This window comes from Hyla sarda, chromosome 6, assembly GCF_029499605.1.
Source record: "Hyla sarda isolate aHylSar1 chromosome 6, aHylSar1.hap1, whole genome shotgun sequence".
Classification (NCBI taxonomy): Eukaryota; Metazoa; Chordata; class Amphibia; order Anura; family Hylidae; genus Hyla; species Hyla sarda.
In genome coordinates this window covers 114,728,124-114,741,876 of record NC_079194.1, presented here as the reverse complement: position 1 = coordinate 114,741,876, position 13,753 = coordinate 114,728,124, and the positions used below count along the sequence as shown (strand labels likewise).

The 13,753-nt window shown below is 45.7% G+C and overlaps 1 protein-coding gene and 1 long non-coding RNA gene across 5 annotated transcripts in view; one reads left to right on the top strand and one right to left on the bottom strand.

The window, feature by feature from the left end:
• The window catches only part of LOC130275995 (uncharacterized), a 58,689-nt gene that overhangs the window by 26,522 nt on the left and 18,414 nt on the right, over positions 1-13,753 (top strand). The window lies entirely within an intron of this gene.
• LOC130275991 (laminin subunit beta-2-like) overlaps positions 11,390-13,753 on the bottom strand; it is a 112,118-nt gene continuing 109,754 nt past the window's right edge. For 2 of the 3 annotated variants that reach the window (XM_056524766.1, XM_056524767.1), the window contains exons 35-36: positions 13,283-13,442; positions 11,390-12,987 (exon numbers count right to left, since the gene is read on the bottom strand). In XM_056524766.1, the coding sequence (XP_056380741.1) occupies positions 12,851-12,987; positions 13,283-13,442 (297 nt within the window). In that variant the 3' untranslated portion in view covers positions 11,390-12,850. The remainder of the gene's footprint in view (positions 12,988-13,282; positions 13,443-13,753) is intronic. The other variant, XM_056524768.1, reaches the window with a different exon arrangement.

The window sequence follows — 13,753 nt, the reverse complement described above, 5'->3', positions numbered from 1 at the left end:
ACACTATCAATATAGTGCAAAAAAATCTAATTTTTCACTTTTACGTCCCACTGTTCAAAAAACCTGTGAGGTGTAAGTACTCACTGTAACACTGTTACGTTCCCCAAGGGTCTAGTTTCCAAAATGGTATGCCATGTGGGTTTTTCTTTGCTGTCCTGGCACCATAGGGGCTTCCTAATTGCGGCATGCCCCCAGAGCAAAATTTGCTTCCAAACAGCCAAAATGTGACTCCTTCTCTTCTGAGACCTGTAGTGTGCCAGCAGAGCACTTTTCACCCCCATATGGGGTGTTTTCTCAATCGGGAGAAATTGGGCTTCAAATTTTGGGGGGTAATTTCTGCTTTAACCCTTTGTAAAAATGTAAAATTTTTGGAAAACCAAGCATTTTAGGTAAAAAATTTTTTTTTACATATGCAAAGGTCATGAAACCCCTGTGGGGTATTAAGGTTCACTTTACCCCTTGTTACGTTCCCCAAGGGGTCTAGTTTCCAAAATGGTATGCCATGTGGGTTTTTCTTTGCTGTCCTGGCACCATAGGGGCTTCCTAATTGCGGCATGCCCCCAGAGCAAAATTTGCTTCCAAACAGCCAAAATGTGACTCCTTCTCTTCTGAGACCTGTAGTGTGCCAGCAGAGCACTTTTCACCCCCATATGGGGTGTTTTCTCAATCGGGAGAAATTGGGCTTCAAATTTTGGGGGGTAATTTCTGCTTTAACCCTTTGTAAAAATGTAAAATTTTTGGAAAACCAAGCATTTTAGGTAAAAAATTTTTTTTTACATATGCAAAGGTCATGAAACCCCTGTGGGGTATTAAGGTTCACTTTACCCCTTGTTACGTTCCCCAAGGGGTCTAGTTTCCAAAATGGTATGCCATGTGGGTTTTTCTTTGCTGTCCTGGCACCATAGGGGCTTCCTAAATGCGGCATGCCCCCAGAGCAAAATTTGCTTCCAAACAGCCAAAATGTGACTCCTTCTCTTCTGAGACCTGTAGTGCGCCAGCAGAGCACTTTTCACCCCCATATGGGGTGTTTTCTGAATTGGGAGAAATTGGGCTTCAAATTTTGGGGGGTAATTTCTGCTTTAACCCTTTGTAAAAATGTAAAATTTTGGGGAAACAAAGCATTTTAGGTAAAAATTATTTTTTTTTTTTTACATATGCAAAAGTCGTGAAACCCCTGTGGGGTATTAAGGTTCACTTTACCCCTTGTTACGTTCCCCAAGGGGTCTAGTTTCCAAAATGGTATGCCATGTGGGATTTTTTTTGCTGTCCTGGCACCATAGGGGCTTCCTAAATGCGACATGCCCCCAGAGCAAAATTTGCTTCCAAAAAGCCAAATGTGACTACTCTTCTTCTGAGACCTGTAGTGTGCCAGCAGAGCACTTTTCACCCCCATATGGGGTGTTTTCTCAATCGGGAGAAATTGGGCTTCGAATTTTGGGGGGTATTTTCTGCTTTAACCCTTTGTAAAAATGTAACATTTTTGGGAAACCAAGCATTTTAGGTAATTTTTTTTTTTTACATATGCCAAAGTCGTGAAACCCCTGTGGGGTATTAAGGTTCACTTTACCCCTTGTTACGTTCCCCAAGGGGTCTAGTTTCCAAAATGTTATGCCATGTGGGGTTTTGTTTGCTGTCCTGGCACCATAGGGGCTTGCTAAATGCGGCATGCCCCCAGAGCAAAATTTGCTTCAAAAAAGCCAAATGTGACTCCTTCTCTTCTGAGACCTGTAGTGCGCCAGCAAAGAACTTTTCACCCCCATATGGGGTGTTTTCTGAATCGGGAGAAATTGGGCTTGAAATTTTGGGGGGTATTTTCTGCTTTAAGCCTTTGTAAAAATGTGAATTTTTTGGGAAACCAAGCATTTTAGGTAAAAAATGTTTTTTTACATATGCAAAAGTCGTGAAACCCCTGTGGGGTATTAAGGTTCACTTTACCCCTTTTTACGTTCCCCAAGGGGTCTAGTTTCCAAAATGGTATGCCATGTGTTTTTTTTTTTTTGCTGTCCTGGCACCATAGGGGCTTCCTAAATGCGGCATGCCCCCAGAGCAAAATTTGCTTCAAAAAAGTCAAATGTGACTCCTTCTCTTCTGAGACCTGTAGTGCACCAGCAGAGCACTTTTTACCCCCATATGGGGTGTTTTCTGAATCGGGAGAAATTGGGCTTCAAATTTCGGGGGGTATTTTCTGCTATTACCCTTTTTAAAAACATTTTTGGGAAAACAAGCATTTTAGATAAAAAAAATTTTTTTCTACATTTGCAAAAGTCATGAAACACCTGTGGGGTATAAGGCTCACTTAATTCCTTGTTACGTTCCTCAAGGGGTCTAGTTTCCAAAATGGTATGCCATGTGTTTTTTTTTTTTTTTTTTGCTGTTTTGGTGCCCTAGGGGCTTCCTAAAGGTGACATGCCCCCCAAAAACCATTTCAGAAAAATGTTTTCTCCAAAATCCCCTTGTCGCTCCTTCGCTTCTGAGCCCTCTACTACGCCCGCCGAACACTTTACATAGACATATGAGATATGTGCTTACTCGAGAGAAATTGGGCTACAAATACAAGTAAAAAATTTCTCCTTTTACCCCTTGCAAAAATTCAAAAATACGGTCTACAAGAACATGCGAGTGTAAAAAATGAAGATTTTGAATTTTCTCCTTCACTTTGCTGCTATTCCTGTGAAACACCTAAAGGCTTAACACACTTAATGAATGTCATTTTGAATACTTTGGGGGGTGTAGTTTTTATAATGGGGTCATTTATGGGGTATTTCTAATATGAAGACCCTTCAAATCCACTTCAAATCTGAACTGGTCCCTGAAAAATATTGAGTTTGAAAATTTTGTGAAAATTTGGAAAATTGCTACTGAACTTTGAAGCTCTCTGGTGTCTTCCAAAAGTAAAAACACATCAATTTTATGATGCAACCATAAAGTAGACATATTGTATATGTGAACCAAAAAAAAAATTTTTTTGAATATCCATTTTCTTTACAAGCAGAGAGCTTCAAAGTTAGAAAAATGCAAAATTTTCAATTTTTTCATCAAATTTGGGGATTTTTCACCAAGAAAGGATGCAAGTTACCATAAAATTTTACCACTATGTTAAAGTAGAATATGTCACGAAAAAAATAATCTCGGAATCAGAATGATAACTAAAAGCATTCCAGAGTTATTAATGTTTAAAATGACAGTGGTCAGATGTTCAAAAAATGCTCTGGTCTGTAAGGTGTAAAATGGCCAGGTCCTTAAGGGGTTAAAATTGTCATCTTCTGATCCTTATAACTTTTTTATAACTATTTATATTTTTCCACTTATGAGGGCTCATTTTTTGCGCCGTGATCTGAAGTTTTTCGCAGTACCATATTTGTATTGATCGAACTTTTTGATCTCTTTTTATAAATGTTTTCATGATATAAATAGTGACCAAAAATACACTATTTTTGACTTTGGAATTTTTTGGCGCGTACGCCATTGACCGTGCAGTTTAATTAATGATATATTTTTATAATTCGGACATTTCCGCACACGGCGATACCACATATGTTTATTTTTATTTACACTTTTTTTTTTATGGGAAAAGGGGGGTGATTCAAACTTTTATTAGGGAAGGGGTTAAATGACCTTTATTAACTTTTTTTTTTTGCACTTTTTTTTTGCAGTGTTATAGCTCCCATAGGGGGAGCAGTCATTCAGCAATTGGACACCAGGAGCAGTCATTCAGCAATTGGACACCAGGAGGCAAGGTAAGGGACACCGCTGTGTCACCGCGGTCATCTCGAACAGCCCCCTGAGCTAACCAGCATTGTTTTACTTTCATTTTAGACGCGGTGTTCAACTTTGAACGCCGTGTCTAAAGGGTTAATAGCGAGTGGCACCGTGATCAGTGCTGCGCTCTATTAGCCAGGGGTCCCGGCCGTTGTTAGAGGCCGGGCCTGACCCGCTATGACTGGCCCTGCGTTATAGAAAGGAAAAGGACTCATGATGTACCGGTACGTCCTTGGTCCTTAAGGGGTTAAAGGGGTACTCCGACATTAAACATCTTATCCCCTATCAAAAGGATAGGGGATAAGATGTTAGATCGCGGGGATCCTGCTGCTGGGTACCCCTGCGATCTCTCCTGCAGCACCCCCGTTTTTCAGCTGCACAGAGCGAGGATCACCCACCACGCTCCCATCAGAGACTTGCATTGAGGCAAAGCCGTGACGTCACAATACTCTGTCCCCTGCACTGCCCGTCATCAGCCACAGAGCATTCCTAGCTCTGTGCAGCTGAAAAAAGGGGGTGCTGCAGGAGAGATCGCAGGGGTCCCCAGCGGCGGGATCCCCGAGATCTAATATTTTATCCCGTATCTGTCACGATTCGGCTGGCTGGAGGTGGATCCTCTGTGCCAGAGAGGGATTGGCGTGGACCGTGTCAGTGGACCGGTTCTAAGTTGCTACTGGTATTCACCAGAGCCCGCCGCAAAGCGGGATGGTCTTGCAGCGGCGGTAGCAACCAGGTCGTATCCACCGGCAACGGCTCAACCTCTCTGACTGCTGAGATAAGCGCGGTACAAGGGAGTAGGCAAGAGCAAGGTCGGACGTAGCAGAAGGTCAGGGCAGGCAGCAAGGATCGTAGGGCAACGGCAGGAGGTCTGGAACACAGGCTAGGAACACACAAGGAAACGCTTTCACTGGCACAATGGCAACAAGATCCGGCAAGGGAGTGCAGGGGAAGTGAGGTATAAGTAGGGAAGTGCACAGGTGAAGGTACTGATTAAAACCTCATGCGCCAATCAGTGGCGCACCGGCCCTTTAAATCGCAAAGACCCGGCGCGCGCGCGCCCTAGGGAGTGGGGCCGCGCGCGCCGGGACAGCACAGACGGGGAACGGGTCTGGTAAGCGAGTCGGGATACGCATCGCGAGCGGGCTCGTCCCGCATCGCGAATCGCATCCCGGCTGGGAACGTTATCGCAGCGCACCCGGTCGGCAGGTCTGACCGGGGCGCTGCGAATAGGAGAACGCTGTGAGCGCTCCGGGGAGGAGCGGGGACCCGGAGCGCTCGGCGTAACAGTATCCTTTTGATGGGGATAGGAGAACGCTGCGCTGCGAATAGGAGCGCTGCGAATAGGAGAACGCTGTGAGCGCTCTGGGTCCCCGCTCCTCCCCGGAGCGCTCGGGGTAACAGTACCCCCCCCTTGGGTCTCCCCCTCTTTTTGGAACCTGAGAATTTGAGGATAAGATTCTTGTCCAGGATGTTGTCCTCAGGTTCCCATGACCTCTCCTCTGGGCCGCAATTCTCCCAATCAACCCCAAAATTTTTTTTACTTCTGACCGTCTTGGATGCCAGAATTTCTTTCACCGAAAAAACGTCAGAGGACCCGGAAACTGGAGTGGGAGAAACAACTTTGGGAGAGAAACGGTTAAGGATGAGTGGTTTAAGGAGAGAGACATGGAAAGCATTGGGAATACGGAGAAAGAGAGGAGAGAAGGAGGAAGAAGGAGTTTGTAAGAGACAGGGTTGATTTGGCACTTGATTTTGAAAGGACCAAGATAACGTGGTCCCAGTTTATAACTGGGGACACGAAAGCGGACATACTTGGCAGAGAGCCATACTTTGTCTCCGGGAGAAAAAATGGGGGGAATTCTTCTTTTCCTATCGGCATGTTTTTTCATCCGGGATGAGGCCTGTAAGAGAGAATTTTGAGTCTCTTTCCATATGGTGGAGAAGTCCCGAGTCACCTCATCAACAGCGGGCAAACCAGAGGGCATGGAAGTGGGAAGGGGGGGCAGAGGGTGACGGCCGTACACCACGAAGAATAGGGATTTAGCGGAAGATTCAGAGACTCTGAAATTGTACGAGAATTCGGCCCATGGTAGAAGATCTGCCCAGTCATCCTGGCGGGAGGAAACAAAATGTCGCAAATAGTCACCCAGAACCTGATTAATTCTTTCTACTTGCCCATTGGATTGGGGATGATAAGAAGACGAGAAGTTTAATTTGATTTTGAGTTGATTACAGAGGGCCCTCCAGAATTTAGACACAAATTGAACGCCTCTATCCGAGACGATATGCGTAGGCAGCCCGTGAAGGCGAAAAATGTGTATAAAAAATTGTTTCGCCAACTGAGGCGCAGAAGGAAGACCTGGAAGAGGGTTAAAATGTGCCATCTTGGAGAATCGATCAACGACCACCCAAATAACTGTGTTGCCATGGGATAAAGGTAAGTCAGTAATAAAGTCCATACCAATCTGAGACCATGGTCGTTCAGGAACAGGCAAAGGATGGAGGAGACCGGCAGGCTTCTGGCGAGGGGTCTTGTCCCGGGCACAGACTGTACAAGCCCGCACGAAATCAACAACATCAGCTTCCAGGGTAGGCCACCAATAAAATCGAGAGATGAGCTGGATGGATTTTTTGATGCCAGCATGGCCTGCAAGGTGTGAGGAGTGTCCCCACTTGAGAATCCTGAGGCGCTGGCGTGGAGAGACGAAGGTCTTCCCTGGAGGAGTTTGTCTGATGGAAGCTGGAGAAGTGGAGATCAGACAGTCCGGAGGAATAATGTGTTGCGAGGAAGCTTCCACCTCAGAGGCATCCGATGAACGAGAGAGGGCATCAGCCCTAATGTTCTTGTCAGCAGGGCGAAAATGAATTTCAAAGTTAAAACGGGCAAAGAACAACGACCACCTAGCCTGGCGAGGGTTCAGCCGTTGGGCAGACTGAAGATAAGAGAGATTCTTGTGATCAGTGTATATAATAACTGGATATTTGGATCCCTCCAGCAGGTGCCTCCATTCCTCAAGCGACAATTTTATGGCCAGTAGTTCTCGATCACCAATGGAGTAGTTTTTCTCCGCTGGAGAGAAGGTCCTAGAAAAGAAACCACAAGTAACAGCATGTCCGGAAGAATTTTTTTGTAGGAGTACTGCTCCAGCTCCCACCGAGGAGGCGTCTACCTCCAGCGAGAAGGGCTTAGATGGATCAGGTTCTGGAGAGTACGGGAGCAGAGGAAAAGGCAGTCTTGAGATGATTGAATGCGTCTTCCGCTTGAGGAGGCCAGGACTTAGGGTTGGCGTTTTTCTTGGTTAGGGCCACGATAGGAGCCACAATAGTGGAAAAGTGCGGAATAAATTGTCTGTAATAATTGGCAAACCCCAAAGTCCGAAGGGGCGTGGCCAATCCAATACGGCTGATAGTTTATCTGGGTCCATTTGTAGTCCCTGGCCAGAGACTAAGTATCCTAGGAAGGGAAGAGATTGACATTCAAAGAGACATTTTTCCATTTTGGCATATAATTGATTGCCCCGAAGTCTCTGAAGAACCAAGCGGACATGCTGGCGGTGTTCTTCTAGGTTAGCAGAAAAAAGAAATCAAAATATCGTCTAGGTAAACCACAACACAGGTATATAGAAGATCACGAAAAATTTTATTTACAAAGTCTTGGAAGACGGCAGGGGCGTTGCAAAGCCCAAAGGGCATAACCAGATATTCAAAGTGTCCATCTCTGGTGTTAAATGCGGTCTTCCACTCGTCCCCCTCCCTGATGCGGAAGAGATTATATGCACCTCTTAAGTCCAGCTTGGTAAAGATGTGGGCGCCTCGTAGGCGATCAAAGAGTTCCGAGATAAGAGGTAGGGGATAGCGGTTTTTTACAGTGATTTTATTAAGTCCGCGGTAATCAATGCAAGGGCGTAAGGAGCCGTCTTTTTTGGAAACGAAAAAAAATCCAGCTCCGGCAGGGGAGGAAGACTTGCGGATAAACCCCTTTTTTAAATTCTCTTGGATGTACTCCGACATGGCTTGTGTTTCCGGAGCAGACAGAGGATAGATTCTGCCCCGGGGTGGAGTAGTACCCGGGAGGAGGTCAATAGGACACACAAGTGAGGAGGCAAAGTCTCTGCTTGTTTTTTGCAAAAAAACATCAGCATAATCTAGATAGGCCTTGGGGAGACCAGATATCGGAGGAACCACAGGGTCTTGACTGACAGTACAGGGAGCAGGCTTAAGGCAGTCCTTGTGGCAAGAAGTACCCCAGTTCTTGATCTCCCCGGTGGTCCAATCGAGGGTTGGGGAATGGCGTTGAAGCCACGGTAGTCCAAGAAGAATTTCCGAAGTGCAGTTAGAGAGGACCAGAAATTCAATTTTTTCGTGATGGGGTCCGATGCACATTAAGAGGGATTCCGTGCGGTAACGCACAGTACAGTCCAATCTTTCATTATTAACAGAGGCGATGTAGAGGGGTCTGGCGAGACTGGTCACCGGGATGTTGAACTTGTTGATGAAAGAGGCCAAAATAAAATTTCCTGCAGATCCGGAATCCAAGAAGGCCACAGCTGAGAAGGAGAAGGTAGAAGAAGAAATCCGCACAGGCACAGTAAGACGTGGAGAAGCAGAGTTCACATCAAGAGCTGTCTCACCTTTGTGCGGAGTCAGCGTGCGTCTTCCCTGACGTGGAGGTCGGATAGGACAATCCTTCAAGAAATGTTTGGTACTGGCACAGTACAGGCAAAGGTTCTCCATGCGGCGTCGTGTCCTCTCTTGAGATGTCAAGCGAGACCGGTCAACTTGCATAGCCTCCACTGCGGAAGGCACAGGAACGGATTGCAGAGGACCAGAGGAGAGAGGAGCCGGGGAGAGAAACCGCCTCGTGCGAACAAAGTCCATATCCTGGCGGAGCTCCTGACGCCTTTCGGAAAAACGCATGTCAATGCGGGTGGCAAGATGAATAAGTTCATGCAGGTTTGCAGGGATTTCTCGTGCGGCCAGCACATCTTTGATGTTACTGGATAGGCCTTTTTTAAAGGTCGCGCAGAGGGCCTCGTTATTCCAGGACAATTCGGAGGCGAGAGTACGGAATTGGATGGCGTACTCACCAACAGAAGAATTACCCTGGACCAGGTTCAGCAGGGCAGTCTCGGCAGAAGAGGCAGGTTCCTCGAAGACACTTCGAATCTCCGTGAAGAAAGAGTGTACAGAGGCAGTGACAGGATCATTGCGGTCCCAGAGCGGTGTGGCCCATGACAGGGCTTTCCCAGACAGAAGGCTGACTACGAAAGCCACCTTTGACCTTTCAGTTGGAAACTGGTCCGACATCATCTCCAAATGCAGGGAACATTGTGAAAGAAAACCACGGCAAAATTTAGAGTCCTCATCAAATTTGTCCGGCAAAGATAAACGGAGGCTGGATGCGGCCACTCGCTGCGGAGGAGGTGCAGGAGTTGGCGGAGGAGATGATTGTTGAAGCTGTGGTAGTAGCTGCTGTAGCATCACGGTCAGTTGAGACAGCTGGTGGCCTTGTTGCGCTATCTGTTGCGACTGCTGGGCGACCACCGTGGTGAGGTCAGCAACAACTGGCAGCGGGACCTCAGCGGGATCCATGGCCGGATCTACTGTCACGATTCGGCTGGCTGGAGGTGGATCCTCTGTGCCAGAGAGGGATTGGCGTGGACCGTGTCGGTGGACTGGTTCTAAGTTGCTACTGGTATTCACCAGAGCCCGCCGCAAAGCGGGATGGTCTTGCAGCGGCGGTAGCAACCAGGTCGTATCCACCGGCAACGGCTCAACCTCTCTGACTGCTGAGATAAGCGCGGTACAAGGGAGTAGGCAAGAGCAAGGTCGGACGTAGCAGAAGGTCAGGGCAGGCAGCAAGGATCGTAGTCAGGGGCAACGGCAGGAGGTCTGGAACACAGGCTAGGAACACACAAGGAAACGCTTTCACTGGCACAATGGCAACAAGATCCGGCAAGGGAGTGCAGGGGAAGTGAGGTATAAGTAGGGAAGTGCACAGGTGAAGGTACTGATTAAAACCTCATGCGCCAATCAGTGGCGCACCGGCCCTTTAAATCGCAAAGACCCGGCGCGCGCGCGCCCTAGGGAGTGGGGCCGCGCGCGCCGGGACAGCACAGACGGGGAACGGGTCTGGTAAGCGAGTCGGGATGCGCATCGCGAGCGGGCTCGTCCCGCATCGCGAATCGCATCCCGGCTGGGAACGTTATCGCAGCGCACCCGGTCGGCAGGTCTGACCGGGGCGCTGCGAATAGGAGAACGCTGTGAGCGCTCCGGGGAGGAGCGGGGACCCGGAGCGCTCGGCGTAACAGTATCCTTTTGATGGGGATAAGATGTTTAATGCCGGAGTACCCCTTTAAGGTAGTGCTGAGCAATAATGGTGGCCACATACAATATTGACAGTTTGGGCCCAATTTGGACATTTCCATTAATGGCAGAATATTAAGTTATTTTGAGGGGATAGCAACATGTGCATTCACTACTTTCAATGTTCCCTCAATGAAATGTAGTTTCCCAGTGCCAGCAGCCCTAGATCATTAACACTTCCACCACCATGCTTGACTGTAGGCAAGACGCACTTCGTACTCCTCACCTGGTTGCTGCAACACATGCTGGACACCATCTGAACTAAATAAGTTTAACTTGGTCTTATAGAACCACATGACATGGTTCCAGTAATCCATGTCCTTAGTCTGCTTGTTTTCTGCAAACTGTTTACTGGCTTTCTTGTGCTTTATCTTTAGAAGAGGCTTCCTTCTGAGATGACAGCCATGCAGACAAATTTGATGCAGTGTGTGGTGTACGGTCTGATCACTAACAGGCTGCCCCCCCCCCCCCTCCCTTCAACCTCTGCAGCAATGCTGGCATCACATCTGTTTGCCAATCCTCTGGATATGACGCTGAGCATGTGCACTCAACTTCTTTGGTTAACGACTGTTCTGAAATGAACCTGTCTAGTGAAAGTATTGTATGTTCACTGCTGTCATCTGTCAGCCCACAGTGCTGCAGCTCAGTTTCAGGGTCTTGGTAATCTTCTTACAGCCTAGGCCATCTTTATGTAGAGCAACAATTTTTCAGATCCTCAGTTCTTTGCCATGAGATGCCACGTTAAACTTCCAGTGTCCAGTAAGTTTGAGAGTGGTAATACCAAATTAAGTACACTTGTTCCCCATACACAACTGAGACCTTGTAACACTAAAGAGTCACGTGACACTAAGGAAGAAAATGGCTAATTTTTGTTACCAACGTTTAGACATCAATGGCTGTGTGCTGAGTTATTTTGAGAGGACAGCAACATTAAACAATGTCATAAAGGCTGTGCACTCAACACTTTGTGTTGTCACATGAAAAGATATAAAAAAATATTTATATAAAAATGTAAGGGGTGTACTCACTTATGGGAGATATTGCGTAAGCAGGTGTAGCTGGTGTGTCTCAGCAAGGCTTTGCATCTGTATCTGGGTAAGCTTACAGACACAGCCTTTCTACTATCTGGCTATACCTAGCATTTACACTGTGCATTTTGTCCTGCAGATTTCATTCTGTGTTCAACTTTTTATTCACATTAGTTTACACAGCATAAATTTTGCAGCATATATGCTAGATGTAACATACCCTTACAACGTATATTGCAACGTATAGACAGATTTCGGAGGGCTTGTTCTCAGATCCCTGGAGACATGGCACAATATTTTTATTTTTTATTGTCAGGTACATGTTAAAGGAGAATTACCGCAAAAAATGTGCTTATTCCCTAAACACAGGATAGGGAATAAGTAGCTGACCGCAGGGTCTGACCACTGGGGATGGGATTAGATCTCCAGGACGGCACCCTGGCTCTCCAGTGCGTGACGTCTACCTGTAGACAGCATGCGCTTCATTCATTTCTATAGGAATGAATGGAGCGTGAGGTCATGTCTCGTTCCAGAAATCGCAGGGGGTCCCAGTGGTCGGACCCCCGCCATCAGCTATGTATCCCCTATCCTTTGGATAGGAGATACGTTAATTTCTGCTGGAGTTCTCCTTTAAGGAACATTTTGGGCAAAATGTTTAATGAAAGTTGAGGTACACTTTAAAGGGGTACTCCGGTGGTAAACAAATTTTTTTTTAAATCAACTGGTGCCATAAAGTTAGACAGATTTGTAAATTACTTCTATTTAAAAAAAATCTTAATCCTTTCAGTACTTATCAGCTGCTGTATACTACAGAGGAAGTTCTTTTCTTTTTTAATTTCTTTTCTGTCTGACCACGGTGCTCTCTGCTGACACCTCTGTCCTCTGTAACATACAGCAGCTGATAAGTATTTTTAACCAGAGTACCCTTTTCAGGTTCTAAAAGCAGCCATGGCCGCAATTGCCCCTTAAAATTCCATTTTAAATTCTATACAACGATTGCAATTCACATGTAACAGCAACACTCCGGTCATTTTTATTATACATTGACCACAAGGCGATGAACATCAAAGAAATTGTGTGTTATGATAAGTAAAATATTTGTGACAACTCCATACAGCACACTGGATGTTGATTTAAAGGGGCATTAGACTAATACAACATAGGACTAAGATATAACATGCCTACAAATAACAATAATATAATGTTGCAACCTTTAGATCTTATTGAGGAGCAGGCAGTGAGGCTTCTATTTATGCAGCTCTTATAAAGGAGCTCTGGACAATGATGTAGCAACAGAAATATGTGTCTGGGATTACAGCTCAGCTACAGAGCTGCAATACCAACCACAGACGGTGAAAAGGTGTGGTGCTGTTTTTTGAGGAAAGCAGAAAACTCTGGCACTTCCATAGAAATACCATCTGCAGCACACGCTCCTCTCAGAGAGCCTGGGTCCCGTTGAATGTATTCCCTATGCACAGGATAGGGGATAAGTGTCTGTTTGCTGTGGGGGTCGGACTGCTGGGACCCAATGTGATCAGACACTTATCAGACACATAAGTTGTTTTTTACCAGTCCACCTCTTAAAGCAGAGTATATCCACTACCTATTTGTTTAATACCCCTTTGAGTAATATGAAGCTTCACTTTGTGGAGCCGTCTGTGTGTTTTGTGTTTACTTCTTTCACGTGTGGTTTTGCTTTATTGACAAGTGTTGTATATCTGTATCTGATGGTTTATGTCCGCAAGAATGGTCTTCATCTTGTCTTCCAGGCCATCAAGCTGCTTTGCTTTTTCTTGGAGGATAACCTCATTCTTCTCGTATGCCACCTCTAGTTCTGTAATTGGTTACAGTAACATTAGTGAATTTACATTTCTTTCTGTAACTATATACTTTTATGTTATAAACATGTAGATAATACAAAAATGTTAACATGTACTGTGTATAGATATGTATACTAACATCCTACAGTATAAATATTCTGAGTTGCTGGATTTTTAAAATGTAATGTATGTGTGGATAACACAATGCCTATATTCTCTCATTACCTGACCTCTCAAGTCAGGTCATGTCTGGACCTACCACTATCTGTTATGAGTGGATGATACAGAACATGGTGCCCTATGAGTTACCTTGAAGTCTTTGTAGTTTATTTTGCGCGTTCTCCAGTAGCTGCTTCGCTTCATCCCGTAGTTGATCTGCTTTATTCTTTGCATCCTTTATGTTTTTTGCCTTGTGCTCTACAAAATTCTGAACTGTTTTATATCGATCTCCTAACTGTCCATCCAGCACCTTTGAAGTAATGAAGCACAACTATTAGTATCTTTAAAGGTTCAGAAACACCAACATGAGACAGAACTAAACAAAAATAATGTGAATAATGTGTCCTTATAAGGATGGACACTGCAGTGCAAACAGGACCTGTCCCTGACTCGCTAGCTACAGTAACTGTTGAATAACTGTAACCCATAAAAGTTCATATGTATTTTTTGCAACTATGTTGTATTGCTTCAGTGCATTAAGGGGAATCTGTAGGCTTTTCCATTCACATTACAAACTGCTGGCACTGTTAGAAGTTGGGGGGCTGTTAGGGCAAGGAGACA